At 37.2% G+C, this 21,609-nt stretch overlaps 1 protein-coding gene across 1 annotated transcript in view; it reads right to left on the reverse strand.

Annotated features, from left to right (window-relative positions):
* Positions 1–21,609, reverse strand: part of LOC106073964 (MAGUK p55 subfamily member 7-like) — a 152,470-nt gene that overhangs the window by 44,178 nt on the left and 86,683 nt on the right. The window contains exons 15-17 of the mRNA XM_056013529.1: positions 17,067–17,168; positions 16,807–16,887; positions 9,394–9,487 (exon numbers count right to left, since the gene is read on the reverse strand). Coding sequence (XP_055869504.1) covers positions 9,394–9,487; positions 16,807–16,887; positions 17,067–17,168 — 277 coding nt within the window. The remainder of the gene's footprint in view (positions 1–9,393; positions 9,488–16,806; positions 16,888–17,066; positions 17,169–21,609) is intronic.

Consider the following 21,609-nt stretch of genomic DNA (forward strand, 5'->3'; position numbering starts at 1 on the left):
AAAACTTGATTGCCCAAAGTCAGACCCAGGAAGATGTTTGCAAAAGAATTTGCAGTTGAATGATACAGAACAGTCTTTGTATAGAAAACTCATTGGCCAGTTAAATTGGGTCGTTCAAGGCTCCAGACCTGATATGGCTTTTGAGTTAGTTGATCTAAGCACAAAGTTAAACAAAGCCAAGGTTAGAGACCTAATGCGAGCAATAAAAGCCATCGGAAAACTAAAAGACTTAAGACCCTTACAATTAATTAGAGGTCTAAATGAAAAACCTGAAGAAGACTGGGAACTGCTTCTGTTCTGCGATCCCGCCTTGGGTAATCTTAGTGGTGGTACAGGAAGTACAAGTGCACACATTGTGTGGATTAAAGACAAAGACGGGCATTACTGTCCAATTTTTTGGAGAGCCTTGAAGATCAAAAGGGTAGTTAGATCTACCATTGCTGCTGATGCATTAGGCTTGCAAGAAGGCATAGAATCTGCCATCTTTTACAGAACTGTAATAGAAGAACTCTGTGGTATTAAGAAACAGTCTTTGCATATCACAGTTTTCATTGACAACAAAAGTGTCATTGAAGCACTTCAGACTAGTGGAAATCAAAAGGCTGCGTATTGACATTGTTTCCTCAATGAGATGCACAGGACTGAAAGAATTGAAATTCGCTGGTGTCCTGGGAGAGCACAACTAGCTAATGTGATGACCAAACGAGGTCTTCTACTTCTGACCTTACTGCAAGAAGGAAGACTCCCGGTTGAGTTTGTGTAAACAGCACTGTTAGTTCATTTTTTTTCCTATTCACCATATTTTTATTTCTAGTAATATAAATATACTTTTGTGTAAATAGCCCTGCTATTATTTTTTATTTGAACATATCGTTATTCCTAATTTTGTGAATATGTCTACTATTTCATTTTGCTTCTACTGCTGAGGGCTACAGGCACATCTCACTCACTTCTTGTGTGGGAAAGATGGCTGAGAAAAATGGTAAATGAGCGTCTGGTGTGGTACTTTAAGAGTGCCCGTCTTATAGCTCCGGAACAGGCTGCTTTCAGGGCTGGAATGTCCGCTACAGACCAAGTCAACATCTTTGTATTATGTTGTTTTTGAAAAAAAAAAAATTGGAAAAAAAAATAAAAATAAATAGAAAACAAAAATAGGAAAAAAAACAGGAAAAAAAACATGAACAAAACAGATTGTATACTTCACGCAATGTTCACGAGCAAAGAGTTGATAGATTGATTTTTGAGTTACTTTGCTTTGCACAATTCTTTTACATTGTACTATTGTCATGTGTCACAGATGCCATTATAGAATTATTTGTACATTTCACATTTTAAAAGAAATATAAACCCTTGACTGAGCCTCAGGAATTACCCCACAAATCTAGACCCTTGACAGCACCTCAGGTTTTACCCAAGACGTGATTATGATGTTGCAAATCTATTGGTTGATTTGAAATTAAACAAAGACATTTTTTTAAAGAGTTAGCGCCAGAGAATTGGCGAGAGTAGAGAGAACGCCAGTCGATAAAATATTTTCATAGTAGTCAGTCGGTCTTCTAAGAGCTCTGTTTTAAAAGCCTTTGTGATATTTTGTGTTGATTGATCTGTAATTTGTACATAAGCTGTACTTACGTTTTATATTTAAAATAAAGTTCCAGAGTTGTGTTTTTACAAAGAATCTTGTATTGTGATTCCTAGATCGTCATTTATTCAACTATTTTAATTCAAGTAAAATCCCCGGCACCACAACACACATCGTGACATGCAGTGTTGTGACATCATGTATAATTACTTGTTAATATAATAAATACTATCCTATTTCTCGGTTGATTTTTCTACATTTTTTCTGATTCTGGATTTTTGCCTTTAAAGTTGAAAGTAAGAATGCGTGAGAAAAAGAAAAGAGAAATAATGGCAATATGATAACGTATACTATCAACAACGAGAATGCATATAACAAAGCAAAGGTTTAATGAAGCAATAGGACATAATATATGATGGTTATACATCGTGATCAATCAGCGCGCTTAAGATATGGGTATATATACAACATCGTTAACAGGTAATCATACCTTTGTCACAAAGTTAACAGTCCACTCCGGGCTCGCAGAGTCCCAGGCCTGCGTCCCTAAACAAGACAAACATGCCTTCTTTGTGACCGCCATTAAGAAAATAATATCAACGACTTACGAGCTACGAACTTAAGAAGGAATTAAAATTAACTTACCCAATACAAAACAACAACATAGAGCTCCATTCAGTGATCTGCTATCCATGAAAACAAAAAACAGAAGCAATGACGCCAACATAGCGCGTCCCCACAGATAGCGCACAAACCATTATGGTGCACACAAAAAATTACTCCTAGCAAAGAAGGAACTCCATATGCGCACGACATTCCCCTCTCTCACTAACTGGATCTTACGAAGAGAAGTCCAGTCTTCAAAGCCACATTGACAACTGAAACGCCTAATCAACCGAAATTAGTCAAAAGAATTAAGAAACATTACCAAGACTTGAAGCCAAAAACATATCCCGAAGATAGTCAAGGACAAGCAATAGTCAAACAAGATGATGTCACAAAGGACAACACCCTACATGAAAATACCACAATATTGCAACGCATAAAAAATTACATCTACCAAAGAAGTAACTCCATATGCGAACGACAGTATTCATCCAGCCTTTTATACCGCTCAAAGCAAGTAAGTATTCTTTCCTTCCTAAGGTTTAGTGGACCTACATAAGCCATTATTTCACCCGCATTTACTGGGCTAGTCCTAAAGGTTCCACAGACAAATCTTAGTGCTTGGGACTGTATTTTATCAAGTTGTTCAAGAGCTGTCCTAGAGCCAAAGATTTGCAAAGGTAGACTGTAGTCTATACAGTGATCGAATCATTTCTGATCAGGCTCCCACTTCGTGGATACCAGCTTCCGCACAATGTAAAGTTTCCCTAAGGCCTTTCTTGCAACTTCCTGGATGTGCTCACATTTTTAGTTTGTGATCTAAAGTTACACCAAGGTACTTGTGTAGTTTTTCCATGCTGAGAGCCACTCCGTTAAGGGAGAGCCGGAAAGGTTGCACGAAAATGCCAGTCCGGAAGGTGAACAGAGAATAGACCGTCTTAAAGGTGCTTATTTTTGGCCTCCATTTTTGTGTGTATGAGCAGAACGTATGGAGATCTTCCTCAACACTTTTTGTATAGTGGTTGCGCTCCTTCCGGATTTCCAAAGGACAATATCATCAGCATATAGCAGCTTTTGGCATTTTAGCTGAGCCGGTAGGTCATTTATGAAGGCCGTGAAAAGGACCGTGTCAGGACGGAGCCCTGGGGGAGGCCGTGCTCGAGGGTCATTTCCCCTGAGACTTCTCTATACATCCTGGTTCTTATTGTTTGCTCTTGTAGGAAGTCTTTAATCCAGTAATATATCCATCCCGGCACCCCCACGGCTCTTATCTTATGAAGCAAACCAGGCCGCCATACTTTATCATATACCCGTTTTAAGTAAATGAAGACTGCGTATGTGCTTTCAGTCCTTTGGAATCTATCTCATACGCTCTACACAAAGATGTTGACTTGGTCTATAGCGGACATTCCAGCCCTGAAACCAGGCTGTTCCGGAGCTATAAGACGGGCACTCTCAAAGTACCAAACCAGACACTCATTTACCATTTTTCTCAGCCATCTTTCCCACACAAGAAGTGAATGAGATGTGCCTGTATCCCTCAGCAGTAGAAGTATATTTTCCCTTTTTTGGTATAGGAATAATGGTGGCACGTTTCCAGGCCCTGCCCAGGATATATTTACAGATGCCAAGCATTTCGGGGGTGATACTTTCCTTATGGCAGCATTAATCTCGCCTATCAAAAAGGGGGAGTTCATTGTTCATTTAGCACTTTCGTTCTGTGTTAGCTTTACAATAGAATCACTTTCGTGGCTCTTTAGTGGTTTTGGCGTTGATTTTAGAATGAGTAGCAGTCAGTTATATTGGAAGGTGGTCACTACCAGTATCGCGTAGTACTTGATAAGCTATGATAAACTGCAAGTTAGCAGAGACTAAAGAAAGATCTGGTCGTGATAGTGAACCATTTCTAGCATGCAGATGAGTAGGAGTTTTGCAAAAGAAAAAGGTTTGTAGGTTAGTAGAATTGCACAGGTCATGGACTTTTTTATAAGGAATATCAGTGTCTTTATAGCCGCAGGAAGGTGAATGGGCATTTAGATTTCCATCTATGATAGTGTTTACAGTTATAGTCTTTCTGACATCTAAAGCCAGTTCTTGTTTTGGTGGAATATAAGCATTGATGCACTTGAAGCTTCTATTGTTTTTCGAAGTTTCTAACACCAAAGTATTTAGATCGCTTTGTATAATTAACATCCTATTAGTCCTATTATCCAATATCTTAATATTTATTCTTATATATTACAATATAAATCCAAACGTTAAGATACATTTGACATTTATATTAAAAACCTTTCTGCTCCGACTTTTATAAGACTTTCTATTGAATTTGCTGATAGAGAACAGAACATATAAGCAATATGGAAGTCACTTCCCAATCGGATAGCTCAATTTCCTCATAATTTTTTTTTCCCAAATGAGTTCGCATAAATAACAACTTACCTTGACAAATCATCCATCCGGTCACCAGGTACTATTTATATATATACTAGACGTATATTACCCGCAGCCCGCGGGTCTTAATTTGCGTATCACTGACGATATATCAAATAAGCAAATTCACGATAGTAACTGAGAGTGTTTTGTAATCAATTAAACGAAATAATAATGTTATACTTAAAGCGAATGCGTGAATGTAAAAATAGTATGAATGAAGCTATCAAAATAGCTTATCGACCTAACTCAATTTTTTCAAATAAAAACATTTGCTAGTAGGCCTACATATATTTCATTGAAATATGAAATGAATAGACTTAATTTTGTATGTTCATGTGTTAAAGTATAAAGTAGATCTGGAGTTAGATATAGATCTAGATCTAGACTAATTTACGTAAACATAGCCTAGATCGATGAAGTTATTATGCTTTCATAGAGTTGGAAAACTTTTTTTTTGAGGGTCTTAAGTTTGTTTTAGGGCTACAATACACACACTACGGTCTAAGTTAGTACCCAAGGAACATTTATGTCAAATCTTATCAAGATTGGTCAAACGGTTTTGATTTCTATTCGTAACATACAGGGCTGCCTGGTCGTGCGGTTTGCACGCTGGACTGTCGTTCAGATTTATCGATGGTCCCGGGTTCAAACCCTGCCCGCTCCCATCCCCCGTCGTCCTGCGGGAGGTTTGGACTAGGAAGTAATTATCTTCAACTCTGAAGGAACATCCGAAACATGTAAAACATTTTACAACATAGGCTTTACTTTCTACTTTATAATATAATATACTAGCCTGACATTACCCGCGGCCTGCGGGTCTAAGTTTGTGTTTACTAATCTAGTGGATTGGATTTAGATGTATGTTGAACTTAGCTAATGATCCTTTCAAGTTTTTTCTCTTTTGCTACGAAAATAAAATTAGGTTTGCGAAAATGGGTTTACCCGAAGCCGATACATCTATTAAATCTATAGATACATCTATCTATTAAAAACGAAAAGAGCGATAGCTTTGTTAAATGAATGGGATTATAAAGTGAACAATTAAACGAAATAATTTTTAGTACGCGATTCACGAATGAATATAGATCTAGGCCTATCTCAACTCAGCTTCGCAGCTTTCGTAAACGAATGTTGTCTCTTAAAAAAACAAAAAAAAAAACAAATTTGAATGTTTATTTGATCAAAATATGAAATGAATGGACTATAATTAGTATGTTCATGTGTTAAAGTATGAAACTATCTGTGCGAAGAGAAGTTTTATCATCTTAGAGTTGAATTAGAGTTTTAGATCTAGGGATGGGATTATAAAGTAAACAATCAAACGAATTAATTTTTAGTACGCGATTCATTACGGTATTGTCTAATGAAAGAATGTTCGTCAGGAAATCTGTAGTCACAGATATAAGGAACTAATTTATGTAAAAAATGATTTTGAAACACAAATTTGAAGGTTAATTTTATTTTACAATGAAATCAATGGACATTCTTTTTTATTTTCATGTGTCAAAGTAAAAACTATCTGCGCAAAGTGTATTTCTTAAAATTAGACTTAGACTTAGACTTAGGTCCTCCCGCGCCGTTCGGCGCATTGGGCGGCAAGCTGTCTCCATAATGATCTGTCACTGGCAATGTCTGAAGCCTCTTCCCATTTGGTGTCCACTGTTCTGAGGTCCTCCATGAAGGTGTGTCGCCAGGTAATACGAGGACGACCCTGTTTGCGCTTTCCTCGTTTTGGCTTCCATGTTATCGCAACTCTTGGAGTGCGTAATTCATTTTGACGTAGAACATGTCCCGCAAACCTCATGCGACGCTCAGTCACAACCTCACTAAGTGTTCGACTCCCAGTTCGGCAAAGGATTTCCTTGTTTGAGATCCGGTCTGTGTAACTGACTCCCAAAATCCGTCTCAGCCATCTCTGTTGAGCCACATTTAGTCTTTTCTCAATTTTGACAGATGACTTCCACGTCTCACATGCATATGTAGCAGTTGGAATGACGATTGTGTTGAGAAGGTGTATTTTTGTCTCGAGTCCAATGGCTTGGCTAGTCCAAATAGGCTGCAGCCTTTGGAAAATGCTCCCTGCCTTTCCTATTCGGCACGCTACATCATGGTAAGCATCTCCATCATTTGTTATGATGCTGCCAAGGTACGTGAACTTGTCCAGCTCTTCAAGCTTTGACTCGCCAAGTCTGACGGGGACACCCTTTGCCTTATATCCCACTCGCATAATTTTAGTCTTATCCAAGTTTATGCGGAGGCCAATTTTGGGTGCCTCTCTGTCTAGGCTCTCCGTCATTTCTTGAATGCATTTATTTGTAGCCCCGAGTAGTGCAACATCATCAGCAAAGTCCAAGTCCGTCAATCGGAGTTGTTCATGCCATGGAATACCAAAGGCAGTCTGGTTCATTGCTCTCCTCATTATGTAGTCGATGGCTAGGAGGAAAAGGAAGGGAGATAAGATGCACCCCTGTCTTGATTGTAAAAAACTCTGTTGTTCCCTCTTCTGTTTTAATGCAGCAACTAGACTGACTGTAAAGGTGTCGTAGGATCTGGACGAATTTTTCTGGTATACCGTATTCTCTAACTATTTTCCATAAAAATTAAAATTCTTAAAATTAAATTTCTTAAAATTAGATCTAGATCTAAATCCTTTCGATCTTTTTCTCATGTCAACATTGTAGACATGGCCTAGATCCATAAAATACTATAGTTGTAATAGAGTCAGACAACTTTATTTTTTTTTAGGGTCTTAAGCTTGTTTTAGGGCTACAATATATACACTACGGTCTAAGTTGGTACCCAAGAAACATTCCTGCCAAGTTTTATCAAGATTGGTCAAGCGGTTTTGATGTCTATAAGTCACATACATACATACACCTTACATTATACTTTATAATATAGATGTACTAGCCTGGCATTACCCGCGGCCTGCGGGTCTAAGTTTGTGTTTACTAAAGTAGTGGATTGGATTTAGATGTATGTAAAACTTAGCTAATGATCCTTTCACGTTATTTCTCTTTCGCTGCGAAAATAAAATTAGTTTTGCGAAAATGGGTTTACCCGCAGTCAATACATTATTATCTATTAAAAACGAAAAGAGCGATAGCTTTGTTAAATGAATGGGATTATAAAGTGAACAATTAAACGAAATAATTATTAGTACGCGAATCATGAATGAATATAGATCTAGGCCTATCTCAACTCGGCTTCGCAGCTTTCGTAAACGAATGTAGCTTTAGAAAACCAAATTTGAATGTTTATTTGATCAAAATATGAAATGAATGGACTTTAATTAATATGTTTATGTGTTAAAGTATAAAACTATCTGTGCGAAGAGAAGTTTTATCATCTTAGAGTTGAATTAGAGTTTTAGATCTAGGGATGGGATTATAAAGTAAACAATTAAACGAATTAATTTTTAGTACGCGATTCATTACGGTATTGTCTAATGAAAGAATGTTCGTCAGGAAATCTGTAGTCACAGATATAAGGAACTAATTTATGTAAAAAATGCTTTTGAAACACAAAATTGAAGGTTAATTTTATTATATAATGAAATCAATGGACCTTCTTTTGTATTTTCTTGTGTCAAAGTAAAAAACTATCTGCGCAAAGTGTATTTCTTAAAATTAGATCTAGGTCTAAATCCTTTCGATCTTTTCTCCTGTCAACATTGTAGACATGGCCTAGATCCATAAATACTATAGCTGTAATAGAGTCGGACAACTTTATTTTTTTTTTGAGGGTCTTAAGTTTGTTTTAGGTCTACAATACATACAATACTCAAGGAACATTCCTGCCTAGTTTTATCAAGATTGGTCAAGCGGTTTTGATGTCTATAAGTAACATACATACATACATACACCTCACATTCTACTTTATAATATAGATATATATATAATATATAATATATATATATATATACTAGCGAGATATTACTGCCACGTGGTTCTCTATATCTTCCCATCAAGATTGGTCAAGCGGTTTTGATGTCTATAAGTAACATACATACATACATACACCTCACATTCTACTTTATAATATAGATATATATATAATATATAATATATATATATATATATATATATATACTAGCGAGATATTACTGCCACGTGGTTCTCTATATCTTCTATACAAATTACGCAATCCATAAAGGCTGTCACGTGATACGTTATTTTCATTGTTTTATCAATATTATCAAATGGCTAAATGTTGTTTGTTTACGATTGGTGAATGAGGTCCATTAAGACTTGTAAGTTTCGGTAGTCGTGCGATATCGAGCTATTTGGCTAAGTTGCAGCTATAGCGATCGTATGTATGTATGTAAAGTTGAATGTTTATTTGATTAAAATATGAAATGAATGGACTATATTTAGTATGTTTATGTGTTAAAGTATAAAACTATCTTTAAGAAGAGTAGATCTATCATCTAATACTTGAATTGGTTCTAGTGGATCCTTTAACATATTAGTATTATATGTACGTCAGTGCAACACCGCTTGTGTTTACGTAATAAATGGAGTTCCTAATATGTCTTCCCTCTTAAACACTAGTTTGTTATTTGTATAAACACAAATATTCTTTAGATCCTATTGTCTGAGAGTAGCTTGATAAAGTGTCTGCTAAATACTTAATCATTGTAGTGATCATATAGGGCAAAGGTATCGACATGCTCTATGTTATTTCACATTTACAACAAAAATTACACTTAAGATATAATCACAATTAAAGATTTTTTTAAAAACATAATAGATAGTATTAATAACACTTACTTCTGGGCAATTATTTGTTGTTCCATTTCTTCTCGACTAAGAAAATTATATTCTTTTCCATCTTCCTCATGAGCTCTTCTTTCACGACTTGTATCTGATATACCATAAACATATTTGAATGCAACATTTTCACCTAGATTATATTCTTATAACAAAAATCATGTAAAAGTGCCACATGGTGTAAGCGTCGATATTGCCATAGAGATATAAGAAAAATATTTGATTCACATTGGCTTCTGTAAGTTTGGAAATTCTACTCACAATTAAAGTTAATAATGAAGAGGAGGTAACTGGTTTCCGGTACCAAATGTTTCGGTAAATCCCATTTTTAACTGAGTTCTCAGATTAACTATGGAGAAGACAGCTTAATCAGGGCTATTGACCTAATACATACTACCAAAATATTCATTACCAATACATTCTGCTTATAGGACAAATATAGCCCACGCATTTTATTATTGAAAGGCAATAGGTCGCACCCAAGACCCGACCTTCTAATCTGCAGACTTAATGATAAAACAAAGAATGTGCTCGACGATATCGGAAGTGATTATAGAACTTTAGAGATCACTACTGGCCTCTTAAAGATCAGGGTTCCACGTAAATAAAGATACACCGAAGCCGACTGATCAATGCCTCTATCATCGCATTGGAGTAAAGCGAGATAACGCAGCGGTGTTGGGTGCGGTCAAGAGGCATATCCCCCGGAACCTTCCTGGCACAGGACATAGACTCGTGTGGTCTGGAGAATTACATAGAAAGGTTCAGAAAGGGCAAGGAAGAAACCCAATAACTCCCAAAATCCGACAGGGGTACAATAAATTATGAAACATGTCGGCGAGGTGACCAGATAAGTGCAGTCGGATCACTAAAACGATGCCAGTGTCGAGTTAGATCTACAGGATACCCTAAAAACTTGGAGATTTCTTCGTAACTTGTAGCCATTAGTATGGTTTGCACAACCAACCCATTATTCACAACCTGTGGAGTCAAACTCTCCCTTTTGATAAGGGATGTATAAAGTAGATTTCCTTATGTTTTGTTTCTTTTGATTTTCTTTTGGGGGATATTTTTATTTTTTGCACATCGGTACAATTTAGGCGATGTCGTGCCCATAATCCTCCAAGGATTATGTGAGCACTGGTGAGACGTGAGGGCGCATATGTCAATGTCTGGATGAGAAGAAAGATGTTTGTTGATACGATACTGCTAAAAAAAATGGCCGACCTGCTAAACAAATATTTCGCATCCATTTAGAAGTTCCAAAAAGAATCACCAAATGTCGAAAACTCTTAATAAAGAAAAAAAAGGCAGGAGAGGTGATATGAATGAATCAGCTGACCTGGGACCGTGTTGAGCTGAAAGCGATTGGCAAGCATAAAAACGGCAAGCACCGGGGGCCAGATAGTAATCAAAGGACAAAATCTTTGGTTTTCTAAATAGAATTTGTGTGGAGTCAAGTCTATCCGAAGCCATGGAATGTGCAACCATTGTTCCAATCCTTAAAAGAAGGCAAAGAATGAAAGGATGGTCAATGAGCAGTTCGTGTGGTGCTTTGGAGTTCTGATCTAAACAGAGCTGGCTAGATTACACCTTCACCTATCCCTTAGTCTGTTGGACCGATAATGCATCACACAAGATTTGTCGACCGTCCTTCTCCATTCCTCTCTGCTTTTGTCTTGGATTGAACTTCTTTCAATTGCAGTCAGTCCATTCTTGTATATTATCTTCCCATCGCGTTTTCTGCCTGACTCTTCTTCCTTTTCCTGGTACTGTTCCATGTAGGAAGATCTGTGCAAGCCCCAAAGAGCTTGTAATATGGCCCTATAGTTTTAGTTTGCATTTTTTTTTACAATAGTTTACAGGTCATTGTGGGGTGGTTTATTCGCTGCTTAACCCTGTCTCTAATCTCTTCGGTTGTGATGCGTTCTTTGAATGTGATACCTAGGATCCTTCTGTAGCATCTCAATTCCATTGCTAGAATCCTCTCTAGCTCTGCAGTCAAGAGTCCAAAACTCGCAAGCATATAAGAACGTTGATAATATAGTTGTTAATTAGTTTTCTAGCACTGCAGTCAGCGTCCAAGACTTGCAAGCATATAAGAATGTGGCCATGACCAGGGAGCACATCAGCATGACTCTGGTGTCGAGGGATATGTCTTTGTCATTATATATTATTGCCGCTGTGGACTATGAAATTCGAGCCAGTAATTCGGGTTTGGTTCCCTCATCTGAGACGATAATATTTAAAACTACTGACACTTGTCAGCTTTTCACCTCCAATGATGATGCCCCTTTTAAAGACATGTTGACTATTTTGTTATAATTTGAGTTTTTTCGGCCTTTATTTGCATACCATAGGCCACCTATGTCATCAGCGAACAAAAGTTAGTAATTATTCTTCCTCCAATGCTTTACCTTTATAGCCGCCGAGAGCATCTTCCATTATCCTTTTGATGAAGATACTGAAAAGAGTTGGTGAAAGTAGGCAGCCTTGTAATACTCTTAAACCAGTCCACAATGTTATTATTGAAGTACACGGCACTAGTGGCCTCCTTTTAGAGATTCTGGATTACTTTTATTATGTTTTATTTATGTTGTACTTTTCCATTGCCGCCCAGAATACCCCATGCCATACTCAGTCGAAAGCTTTCATGAAAGCCATTGAGACATGGAAAAGATTCTCTTGGTGTTAGAGGCATTTTTTACAGAGTATTCTGAGGTTTAGGATTTGTTCTGTTGTGCTGCGACCTTGTCTAAAACCCGCTTGTTTTTCTGATATAGTTTTGTCTGCTATCATTTTAGCCGGCTTAATATAATTTTTAACAGGTTAGATTTAGAGCATACCAAAGACCAATAGACTAAGTCAGTGTATTTGTACAGAAGTGGCCTATAGATTTTGGAGGTCCCAGAAAACATATTTAGTATTTTTAGAACTTAAACAAGCTAAGAATAGCCATTCCTCTATTGAAACAATTAGCGCCGTGGGTAAGAGGGGGAGGACATAAAGATTGTTCACGCATTTCCTCACGGGGAGGCAAAAATAAACCAAGCATCAGAGCCCAGACAGGGTGTGCCAAGTAAAATATACGTTTTTGGGGGTTCTAAAAATATTCTTAGTGTCAATCACATGCAGACTAAAGCTTACTCCCTCCCGTTCATTGTGACCCAACGTGTTGTAATCAATGAACTGACTAAATAAGAGCACTGATCAACACTTCTGTTAACTTTTAGAAAGTATTGCTGCTATCACTCTCTATTAGCCAAGGGCTGCTATCACTCTCTATTTGCCAAGGGCTGCTATCACTCTCTATTTGCCAAGAACTGCTATCACTTTCTATTTGCCAAGGGCTGCTATCACTCTCTATTTGCCAAGGGCTGCTATCACTCTCTATTTGCCAAGTTCTGCTATCACTTTCTATTTGCCAAGAACTGCTATCACTGTCTATTTGCCAAGGGCTGCTATCACTCTCTATTTGCCAATGTTAACAACTGCTTAGAATTAGCGATTACTAAAGAGCAAGTTTGTAACATTTTCAAAAACGTCAACCCAATGAAAGCTGGTGGGCCTGATGGAATAAAAGGGCGAATCTTAAAAGAATGTGCTGAACAACTAGCTGAACCTTTCCAAGATATTTTTTCTACTTCATTACTAAACCATGAGATACCACCTGTGTGGAAGTCATCTATAATTGTACCTGTGCCAAAGGTTTCCAAACCGAAGGAAATGAATGACTATAGACCTGTTTCACTTACTTCCATTGTGTCTAAATGTTTAGAAAAATTGGTTAAAATGTTTCTTCTGAATGATCTTTGTAATAAGTTAGACCCTTTACAATTTGCTTACCAAAAGGGTAAAGGTGTAGACCAGTGGTTCCCAAACTTTTTTTTGTCTCGTAGACCCCTTGCCATGTTTTCTGGTTTTCGGTAGACCCCCTGCTCAACTTGCACATTTTTGCAAATTCATAAACATTTTTGTTTAAACAAATTTCTAACTGTAGTGAGTTGATGAGTGAAAAACTAATTTTAAACTACACAACTTAGGATATTATGTTTAATATACGAATTTGTCGTTCTATGAAGTTGTCTTTTCAACATTAAATATTAATTAATTAATTAATATGCCTTAAGTATCGTTGTTAAAGGTTTCACATACAGCAGTTTCTCGTGTATTTCTTGATCTTTCACGTGTGGCTCAAATGTTGAATCTGCTGAACTGTTTTCATTAACAGGAGATGGCTCAAAGGCGAGTAACTGGAGCCTAAACCAGTAAACTTCGAGCAGGAAGGGCTCATTAGCCTTGTCTTGTTACCCACTTAGCAGAAGGAAAACTGAATTCAAACCTCTGCTGCCTTGCTACTATACCCAAACATGGGAAAGGTCTCGTGGGTCAACTCTAAGGAAATATAAGGAGACGGTGACCATTAGCACCATGTATTTCTGGGCCGTCCCCTCTTTCTCTTTCCTTGGGGGTTCCAGGTTAGGGCTTGCCTTGTTATGTTGGATGCAGGCTTGCGAAGGGTGTGAACTATCCATCTCCAGCGTCTCTGAAGGATATCTACTTCAGTGGGCTGCTGCTTTGTTCTTTGCCACAGTTCCTCATTCAAGATCTTGTCTGGCCAGCGGATCATAAGAATTTTCATCAGGCAGGTATTGATGAATACCTGGATATTTTTTTCATGGTGGTGATAGTGGTTCTCCAGGTCTCCGCGATCTGGAAGCAGATGGGCAAGACGTGGCGACAGTTGGAGAGATTCGCCTAGAACCGAGATGCCTGGAGGAAGCTGGTTGGTAACCTATGCCCAGAAGGGACTACAGGCATAGATGAGATGAGATGGTGACCATTAGACAGTGTGTAGCACACAGCGCTACACCTTGTCAGACCAAACTGTATTTATGTATTTTGCAAATATTTACATAAGAAGGTTTTAATTTTATAACTCATGCCACCGAAGCGACCTTGAACTGTATTGTTGCTTAAAGAAATTATTTTAATAATAACAGATGTAGGTTTGTGCAAAACAGCTGGTAAAATCAATGTTTGACCTTTGCTGTTTTCCGTATTTTGCTATAAGAAAAGAAATCATGTAAGACACTCACAAACCATCTTCTCTATATGATGTCGAACTATGATTTTGCGGGTCTATTTTGAACTTTGAGTGTTCGAAAGTTTTTAAAATCTTTATTTTTGTCAGGGTAGCATTGTCTCAGATGATCTTCCAGCGAACCTGGTTCATATCGTCATAAAACGGTCACTTAGGCTTGTTTGACAAGGAAGGAATGAATCCCAATTTTAAATAATTAATGTTGTACTGTCTACATTTCTTTTTTCTTTGTTCTAAACATTAGTTACATGTAGACAAAATTAAGCTATTTAAATAAGTATTGAAATTGATTATAACAATTTTTCATTTGAATAGCAGGATAAATATTTAAAGGGTTAACGAAGGTACAAATCATATATTAGTGTATGCGATAATTACATTAGTGGAATGTGAACATTAAATGTGCTTAAATGAAATCTATTATCGTAGACCCCCGTGGGCATCTCATGGACCCCCAATTAAGTTTTCTACTTTCGTAGACCCCTTGGAGGTCTTCGTAGACCCCTGGGGGTCTATATAGACCACTTTGGGAATCACTGGTGTAGACGATGCTATCCTAAATATTTTAAACTGTGTCTACAAACATCTGGACTTACCGAACACTTATGTAAGATTGTTTTTTATTGATTTCTCATCAGCTTTTAACACTATACAACTTCATTTACTCATTAAAAAGATGAAAGCATTGCAGATTAGTCCATACATAATACTATGGGCTAATGAATTTTTGACCCAGAGAGCTCAGAGGGTTAGGGTAAACAATGTTATATCTAATGAACGCATAGTTAACACAGGGGCGCCCCAGGGGGCTGTGACATCGCCATTGTGGTTCATTTTGTACACCAATGATTTTCAATCCGATAGTTCTTGTTGCTCCTTCACAAAATTCGCTGATGATGCGGCTCTTCTTGCCCTGCTCTCAGAGAGCTCAGACGTAAATGAGTATTTCAAAGAATTAGAACACATTGAAGAATACTGTAAAGATAATTTTTTATTATTAAATGTAAAAAAAAACCCAAAGAAATGATAATCGATTTTCGCAGGGACAAGAAGGAAAATGATATTGTTTCTGTAGCTGGAGAGACTATTGAAATTGTGCAAACCTTTAAATACCTTGGTACTATCCTAGACAATAAACTAAATTTTACTGCAAATACTGAATATATCAGCAAAAAAGGGCAGCAAAGATTACGACTACTAAGAAAACTGTCCTCGTTTAATGTTAGCGAAAAGGCCTTGGCTATGTTTTATCACGCTCACATCTGCAATGTTTTCAGTTTCAATATCACTGCCTGGTATGGCAATCTGAGCATTAAAAATAGGAATAAACTTAATAGAATCCTCAATGCTGCTGGCAAAATCATTGGCAAAAAACAAACCCCATTTGGGCAGTTGTTTGAGACAAACATCTATAAAAAAGCTAACAAGATCCTTGAAATAAAGAATCACCCTTTGTGTCAGGATTTCGTGATTTTACCATCACAAAAGAGATACAAGACACCGATAGCAAAGATAAACAGACACAAACACTCTTTTGTTCCCCTGGCAATCAAATCATTAAATAAGAACAATCTGGTATAAACTTTGTCACATGTAAATTATGAGTGAGTCTGGTGTGAATGTACACTTTGGTTTCTTATAGTTATAATATTTTTTGTTTGGTAATGCACAAATTGTAAGACAAATTTCCTTACGGATAATAAAGATTATTATTATTATTATTATTATTATTTGCCAAGGGCTGCTATCACTCTCTATTTGCCAAGGGCTGCTATCACTTTCTATTTGCCAAGAGCTGCTATCACTCTCTATTTGCCAAGGGCTGCTATCACTCTCTATTTGCCAAGAGCTGCTATCACTCTCTATTTGCCAAGAGCTGCTATCACTCTCTATTTGCCAAGGGCTGCTATCACTCTCTATTTGCCAAGAGCTGCTATCACTCTCTATTTGCCAAGGGCTGCTATCACTCTCTATTTGCCAAGGGCTGCTATCACTCTCTATTTTCCAAGTTCAAACAGAAAGGTAAAAGTCCAAATTCATGGAAAAGAACATACAAACATAAAATACGAATAACTTAGTAGGTTCTTCTGTTGTTGAAAAAATTTTGCAATTTGACGTTTCTCTTTATTACATCCACTTTGAATTGAACGGATTCGAAAATAATATGGTCAAAAAATTACAGGAACATATATCCCAATAGTCGCAATTTAATGTTTGCATTTTGTTTCTTTGACCTTACGGAAAACAATAAATATGATGAGTTTTTCTAATAGCATTGTGACACAGTTTAATAGAGATAACTAACTTACATGGAACCACTTCTTCAAAGTGATTAGGATTACTGGCTCTGAGTCTTCGTTTTAATTCATTTCTTCCAACACCAGGAGGACCTGAAATTTTGATTTCACTACACAAAACATTGCTTTTGCATTCATTAATTCTCAATATTAGAACATAGTAATATACATTTATAAAAGCTTAAAAACTTTGAATTTTATAATTCTAAGGAGACAAGATTTCTGTGCCTTAATATGTATATAATTAATTTGTATTATTCCAACGTACATACCTATAAATATAATAGGTCGGAATACTTTCAGAGGTTGTTTAGGGCTAAATAGTTCAACTTCTTCGTAAGTTGCAATCTCATCTGTATCAAAGTCTGAGAAAACTAATTTCCAAAACTGTCTAATTAATTGGTGTATAGTTAATAGGAATAGTTAATAAATTAACATTAGAGACGTATCTAGGAATAGTTATAACAAAACTTATATAACAATTAGACATGTCTAGAATTAGAAAATTATTCTAGACTATTTAAAAGGAAACAAAGCTATTCATTGTCTATGAAAATAATGTCTCAGTTAAGAATTTTGTCTGACATCGTTTTTGTCTTGTCAAACACTCTTACACAAACAATGGTTATTAATGAATTCTTATATGTTCAGCTATAGGTACACACGATAACCGGTGAATTCTAATTTGGCCAAAATACGTACAATTTTATTGCTAATTTTTGTTAGTCTATGATATTAATATCTCGTCATCAAAATCTTGTCTAGCCAGTTGTTCAGTCTAAAATTATCAATGCACACATTAATCACATTGACAATGCAGGACAGGACAGTATTTGTTTGTTTGTATACTATTTCTGGTAGCTTTAACGGACAATGCGAGAGCTGCTAAATCATACCTGAATAGGCTAGGCGGGAGGCAAGGATTTCTTTTTTTTTTTTAAATGGTGAAAGTCCCAGATTGTGCAGATAGATATCGACCCATCTCTCTAACGTCCTTTGTAGGGAAGACGTCGGAACGCATGATCAATAAAGACTCCTGAACCGAACGGGTTTAGGCAGAAGAAATGCGATCGATCAGATGAATTTATATATGCAAAATGTATCAGATGAGTGCTAACGGTACGACAAAGTCGCCTTGATCAGGCAACGTTAACAGTTTTCTTAGATCTCAAACAAGGTAATGGAGATCAGGTCTGTTGTTGAAGGTCATGAACCTAGGTGTCGGTTCAAATTAGTACAGATAGATAAAAAAATTCCTCACGAATGGTACAGACACACACTATGCTAAGAGAGTGTTGAGGAAATTACCCCTGGAACAAGGTCTGTCCCATGGCCGGCGCGTAGCTGTACGTTGTTCTAGAATATCTCAACGACTTACCTGACCTCTTGAAATGTCAGACGCTGTTGCCTACTGATGATATTGCATTGTGTGAGTCGGGGAGGGATCAAACAGCTCAAAGCACCCTCCAGCAAGCATTGATAACGGTATCTTGCTAAGATGTGGCACCTTGAAGTAAACTATTCGAAGTCTGTGTTTACTTCTGGTTCAGACTAGGTCGTGATATTCCTAAGGAGCCAGTCGAGCTGCGGATGGACGGAAAAAAAGCTGGAATGGGACAAAAAGCCCAATTTCTTGGGGTAATTCTTGATCAGAAACTGACAATGAACGATCAAATGCAGCATGTAACAGAAACGGCATTCGGGAAGCTTCGAATTGTAAAATATTAGTTCGAACGAAGTGGGGTGCGAGAGCGGATGTGCTAAAAGTGCTCAACATGGGTGCAGTGCGCGCTCAAATCAACTAGTCTTCCTGTTCAGGTCTATGCATCGCAAACGTCTCCAGCGTGAGATCCGGGTGTGGTGCGATGATACGATTTCCTGGCAATACCGATAGTAACGGAGGACAGTGCAGTCTAGAAGCTGAGGCGATACACAACGCTTTGGAGTTCGTAGAAGAAAGAATCAGTGTTGAAGCTGTGCTACCTGCGTTTATCTTCACAGATTTTATCTCAACTTTCGAAGCTCTCCAAAGGGCAGGACGAATGGCCGCGAAGTCTAGAAAGTTCCTGGCGTGCGTAGATGTTTCAATGCAGTCGGTGCCAGCCCACGGCGATTTGGTAGGTAATTAGTGTCGATCTTTTAGCAAAATTAGCTTGACTTCTGGCACCTGTACCTAATGGGCCGCTTTCCTACGAAGGTGTTGAAGCTCCAGTCTGTGAGATACTATCATTAGATAGATGGAAGAAGTAAGAAAAGGTAAGAGAGAGAACTGATTTACTCCTTAAACGGGGACAGGGAGCCCTTGCAACACACTGTCCGATTCCTATCTAAGGGAAATGTCGCTCAATATGAAAGGGGTTTCAGGTACGGTAGCTTTAAGGAGAAGTGGAAGCACCTTTGATGGAAGCATTTGAGAAGCACTAGAGACCCAGGTCTCAGAGTGTAATCGACATAAGCTGGGAAGACAACCTTACAAAAAAACAACAACAATATTCTACTGGCAGCTGGTGTGGGCAACATAGAAGAACTACTCACCGTTCGATAGTTGCGCAGGGATAGACACCTATTTCGCATGCCAAAGTTAATCTTTTTTTGGAGACTTTAAAGGAAGAGCGGTGCTCCCCGAAGCGCTACACAACGATTCAGCTCAGGCGCCTTTTTGCCCTCACCGGCATAAAAAAAACAGCGGTTGGCAGCAGTTGATCTCCGCAAGAAACAGCTGAAAATCTCACAAAGGTTGCAGGACACCAATTAAGATTCATAGAAAAGCAATTGTTAAGACAGGGGCAGACGACGAAAAAAGAGCTGAAATAGACCCCAGGAGGACAACAGCTTTATCTGTATCTCATCTCTCCCTTGACTTTCGTCGCAGAGGGTACTGTTTCAGTTCGCGTAAGATAATCTCTTAGCTTTTCCCAGTCAGCAGCTGTTCTTAGCGGGGTATCAAGAGAGTGGCCAGTCCATACTTTTAGGTTGTCCAACCAGCTTTCCTGTCAACTTTCTTGTGCTCTTAAACGTTTACGCATCAAATTTCGTACACAGGTTCTTTTTACCTCCTATTTGATCAGTAAGAACGCTTTTTGACAGATACGCAACCTGACCGCCACAATTCGCGAAAACCCGCAAGCTCTTTCAAACGTTTGTATTTTATTTTCGGTATTTCCCCAAAAGGCCACAGTCTTTTTAGAAAGCATTTGAAAATTATCACGAATTCCGTATTTTTAAAGTTTTTTTTTTTTTCTTTTTTCGGTAAGTCTACTTAGACGCGGTCTAAATAAAAAATAAGAAGTTTACAAAGTTTGTGTGGAAACAAACTCAAAATCGGCCCCCGAAGTGGTCCACCCAGGCAGGAAATTTTCAGAAGAATATCGGTATTAAATTCTATCAGAAGTGGTCCACCCAGGAAGGTAAAAAGGCAGGTTTCAATATTTTCAGAAAGAATTTCATAATGAAATTCTATCAAAGGCAAAGGACAGAGAAGAATGTAGAAAGAAGGTTGACAAATCCTGTGTGATGCCACAAAGGTCCAGCAGACCAAGGGATAGGTGAAAGTGAATGTGAAGTAAGTTGTGAACCTAGCCTAACTGATGTCTTATAATGAGTATCTAATTGATCTAATCGTTTTGTAAAGGGTCAATCTCTTATTCAAAGCCTGCAAGAAAAAGACATTTCCGTAAAAAATTCCTTTCGTTTTGTGTTTAATGTCCTCTTGAGTGCCCTGCAGTTCATGCGATAATATGAAAAACTACTTATTAATTGTTGTTTTAAATTATGTCCAACTTATTTGCATAGTAAATAGATTTTTTCTCTTAAAGTTTTTTTAAAACTTTTAAATGTAGTATTTAGCATGACAGAACTTAAATAACTTAGCAATACAATTGTAAAAAAAATTTTTTTTTTTTGATCAAAAATCTAAAACCATTTGCATAAATGTGTTAAAAAAATGGTAGACTCTATTCTCACTTTCTATAAAGCCTCCAGTGTTTGTTACTATTAATAGTGAATATTTGTAAAAATGGTGTATTTTTATGAAAAAATTGCTTGCATAATATATTTAAAAAATTATAGTTTCGCTTTCAGAAAAGAAAAAAGTAGCCGTTGCATCAGAACTTTGAATGATCTAAAATATCATGATGTCCGATTTTCATTTTCTCTTCTGGTTTCTGAAATCTAAATGGGACGGACGGACAGACAGGCCACACAAAAACCACAGACAGGCCACACAAAACTAATAGCGTCTTTTCCTCTTTCGGAGGCCGCTAAAAAAATCAATATCCCAAATTGCATTGATAAGAAATATCTAGAGTATTTTTCTTTTTTCGAGGGAGAGAAAGAGAGAGATGGGGGAGGGAGGGAGAAAGTAACACTGTCAAAAAACAAACAAACAAAAACCATTTAATTCTAATAGTATTTAAAAGATAACTCTATTTGCATTTCGCTACATTCAAATGGGGTTACAATTGTAAACGATTACAATTGATAAAACCGAATTGATATTGCTTTATATTTACACTTTAGGCCATGTCGTGCCCGTAATCGCTAAAACGTTACTCTGCCTTCATATCAAAAAAGCTAAATTTATTTAGTTAAGTTATTAAAAACAAGGTCTATTCACAGTTAAAAATAGTAAAGGTAGTGAAAATTTACTAATTTAGTAAAAATCTTTTGTAAATATTATATGTTCACAATTTCACAAATCAAATCAAACCCGGATAAAGCCCGATGTAAATTTGGAATTGTAAGCACATAAAGAGCTATTTTGTCAGCAATTCTTTAATTGAGAGAAAGCAGGATAACTATTTAATAATCAGAGCT

This window comes from Biomphalaria glabrata, chromosome 16 (assembly GCF_947242115.1).
Source record: "Biomphalaria glabrata chromosome 16, xgBioGlab47.1, whole genome shotgun sequence".
NCBI classification, from domain to species: Eukaryota; Metazoa; Mollusca; class Gastropoda; family Planorbidae; genus Biomphalaria; species Biomphalaria glabrata.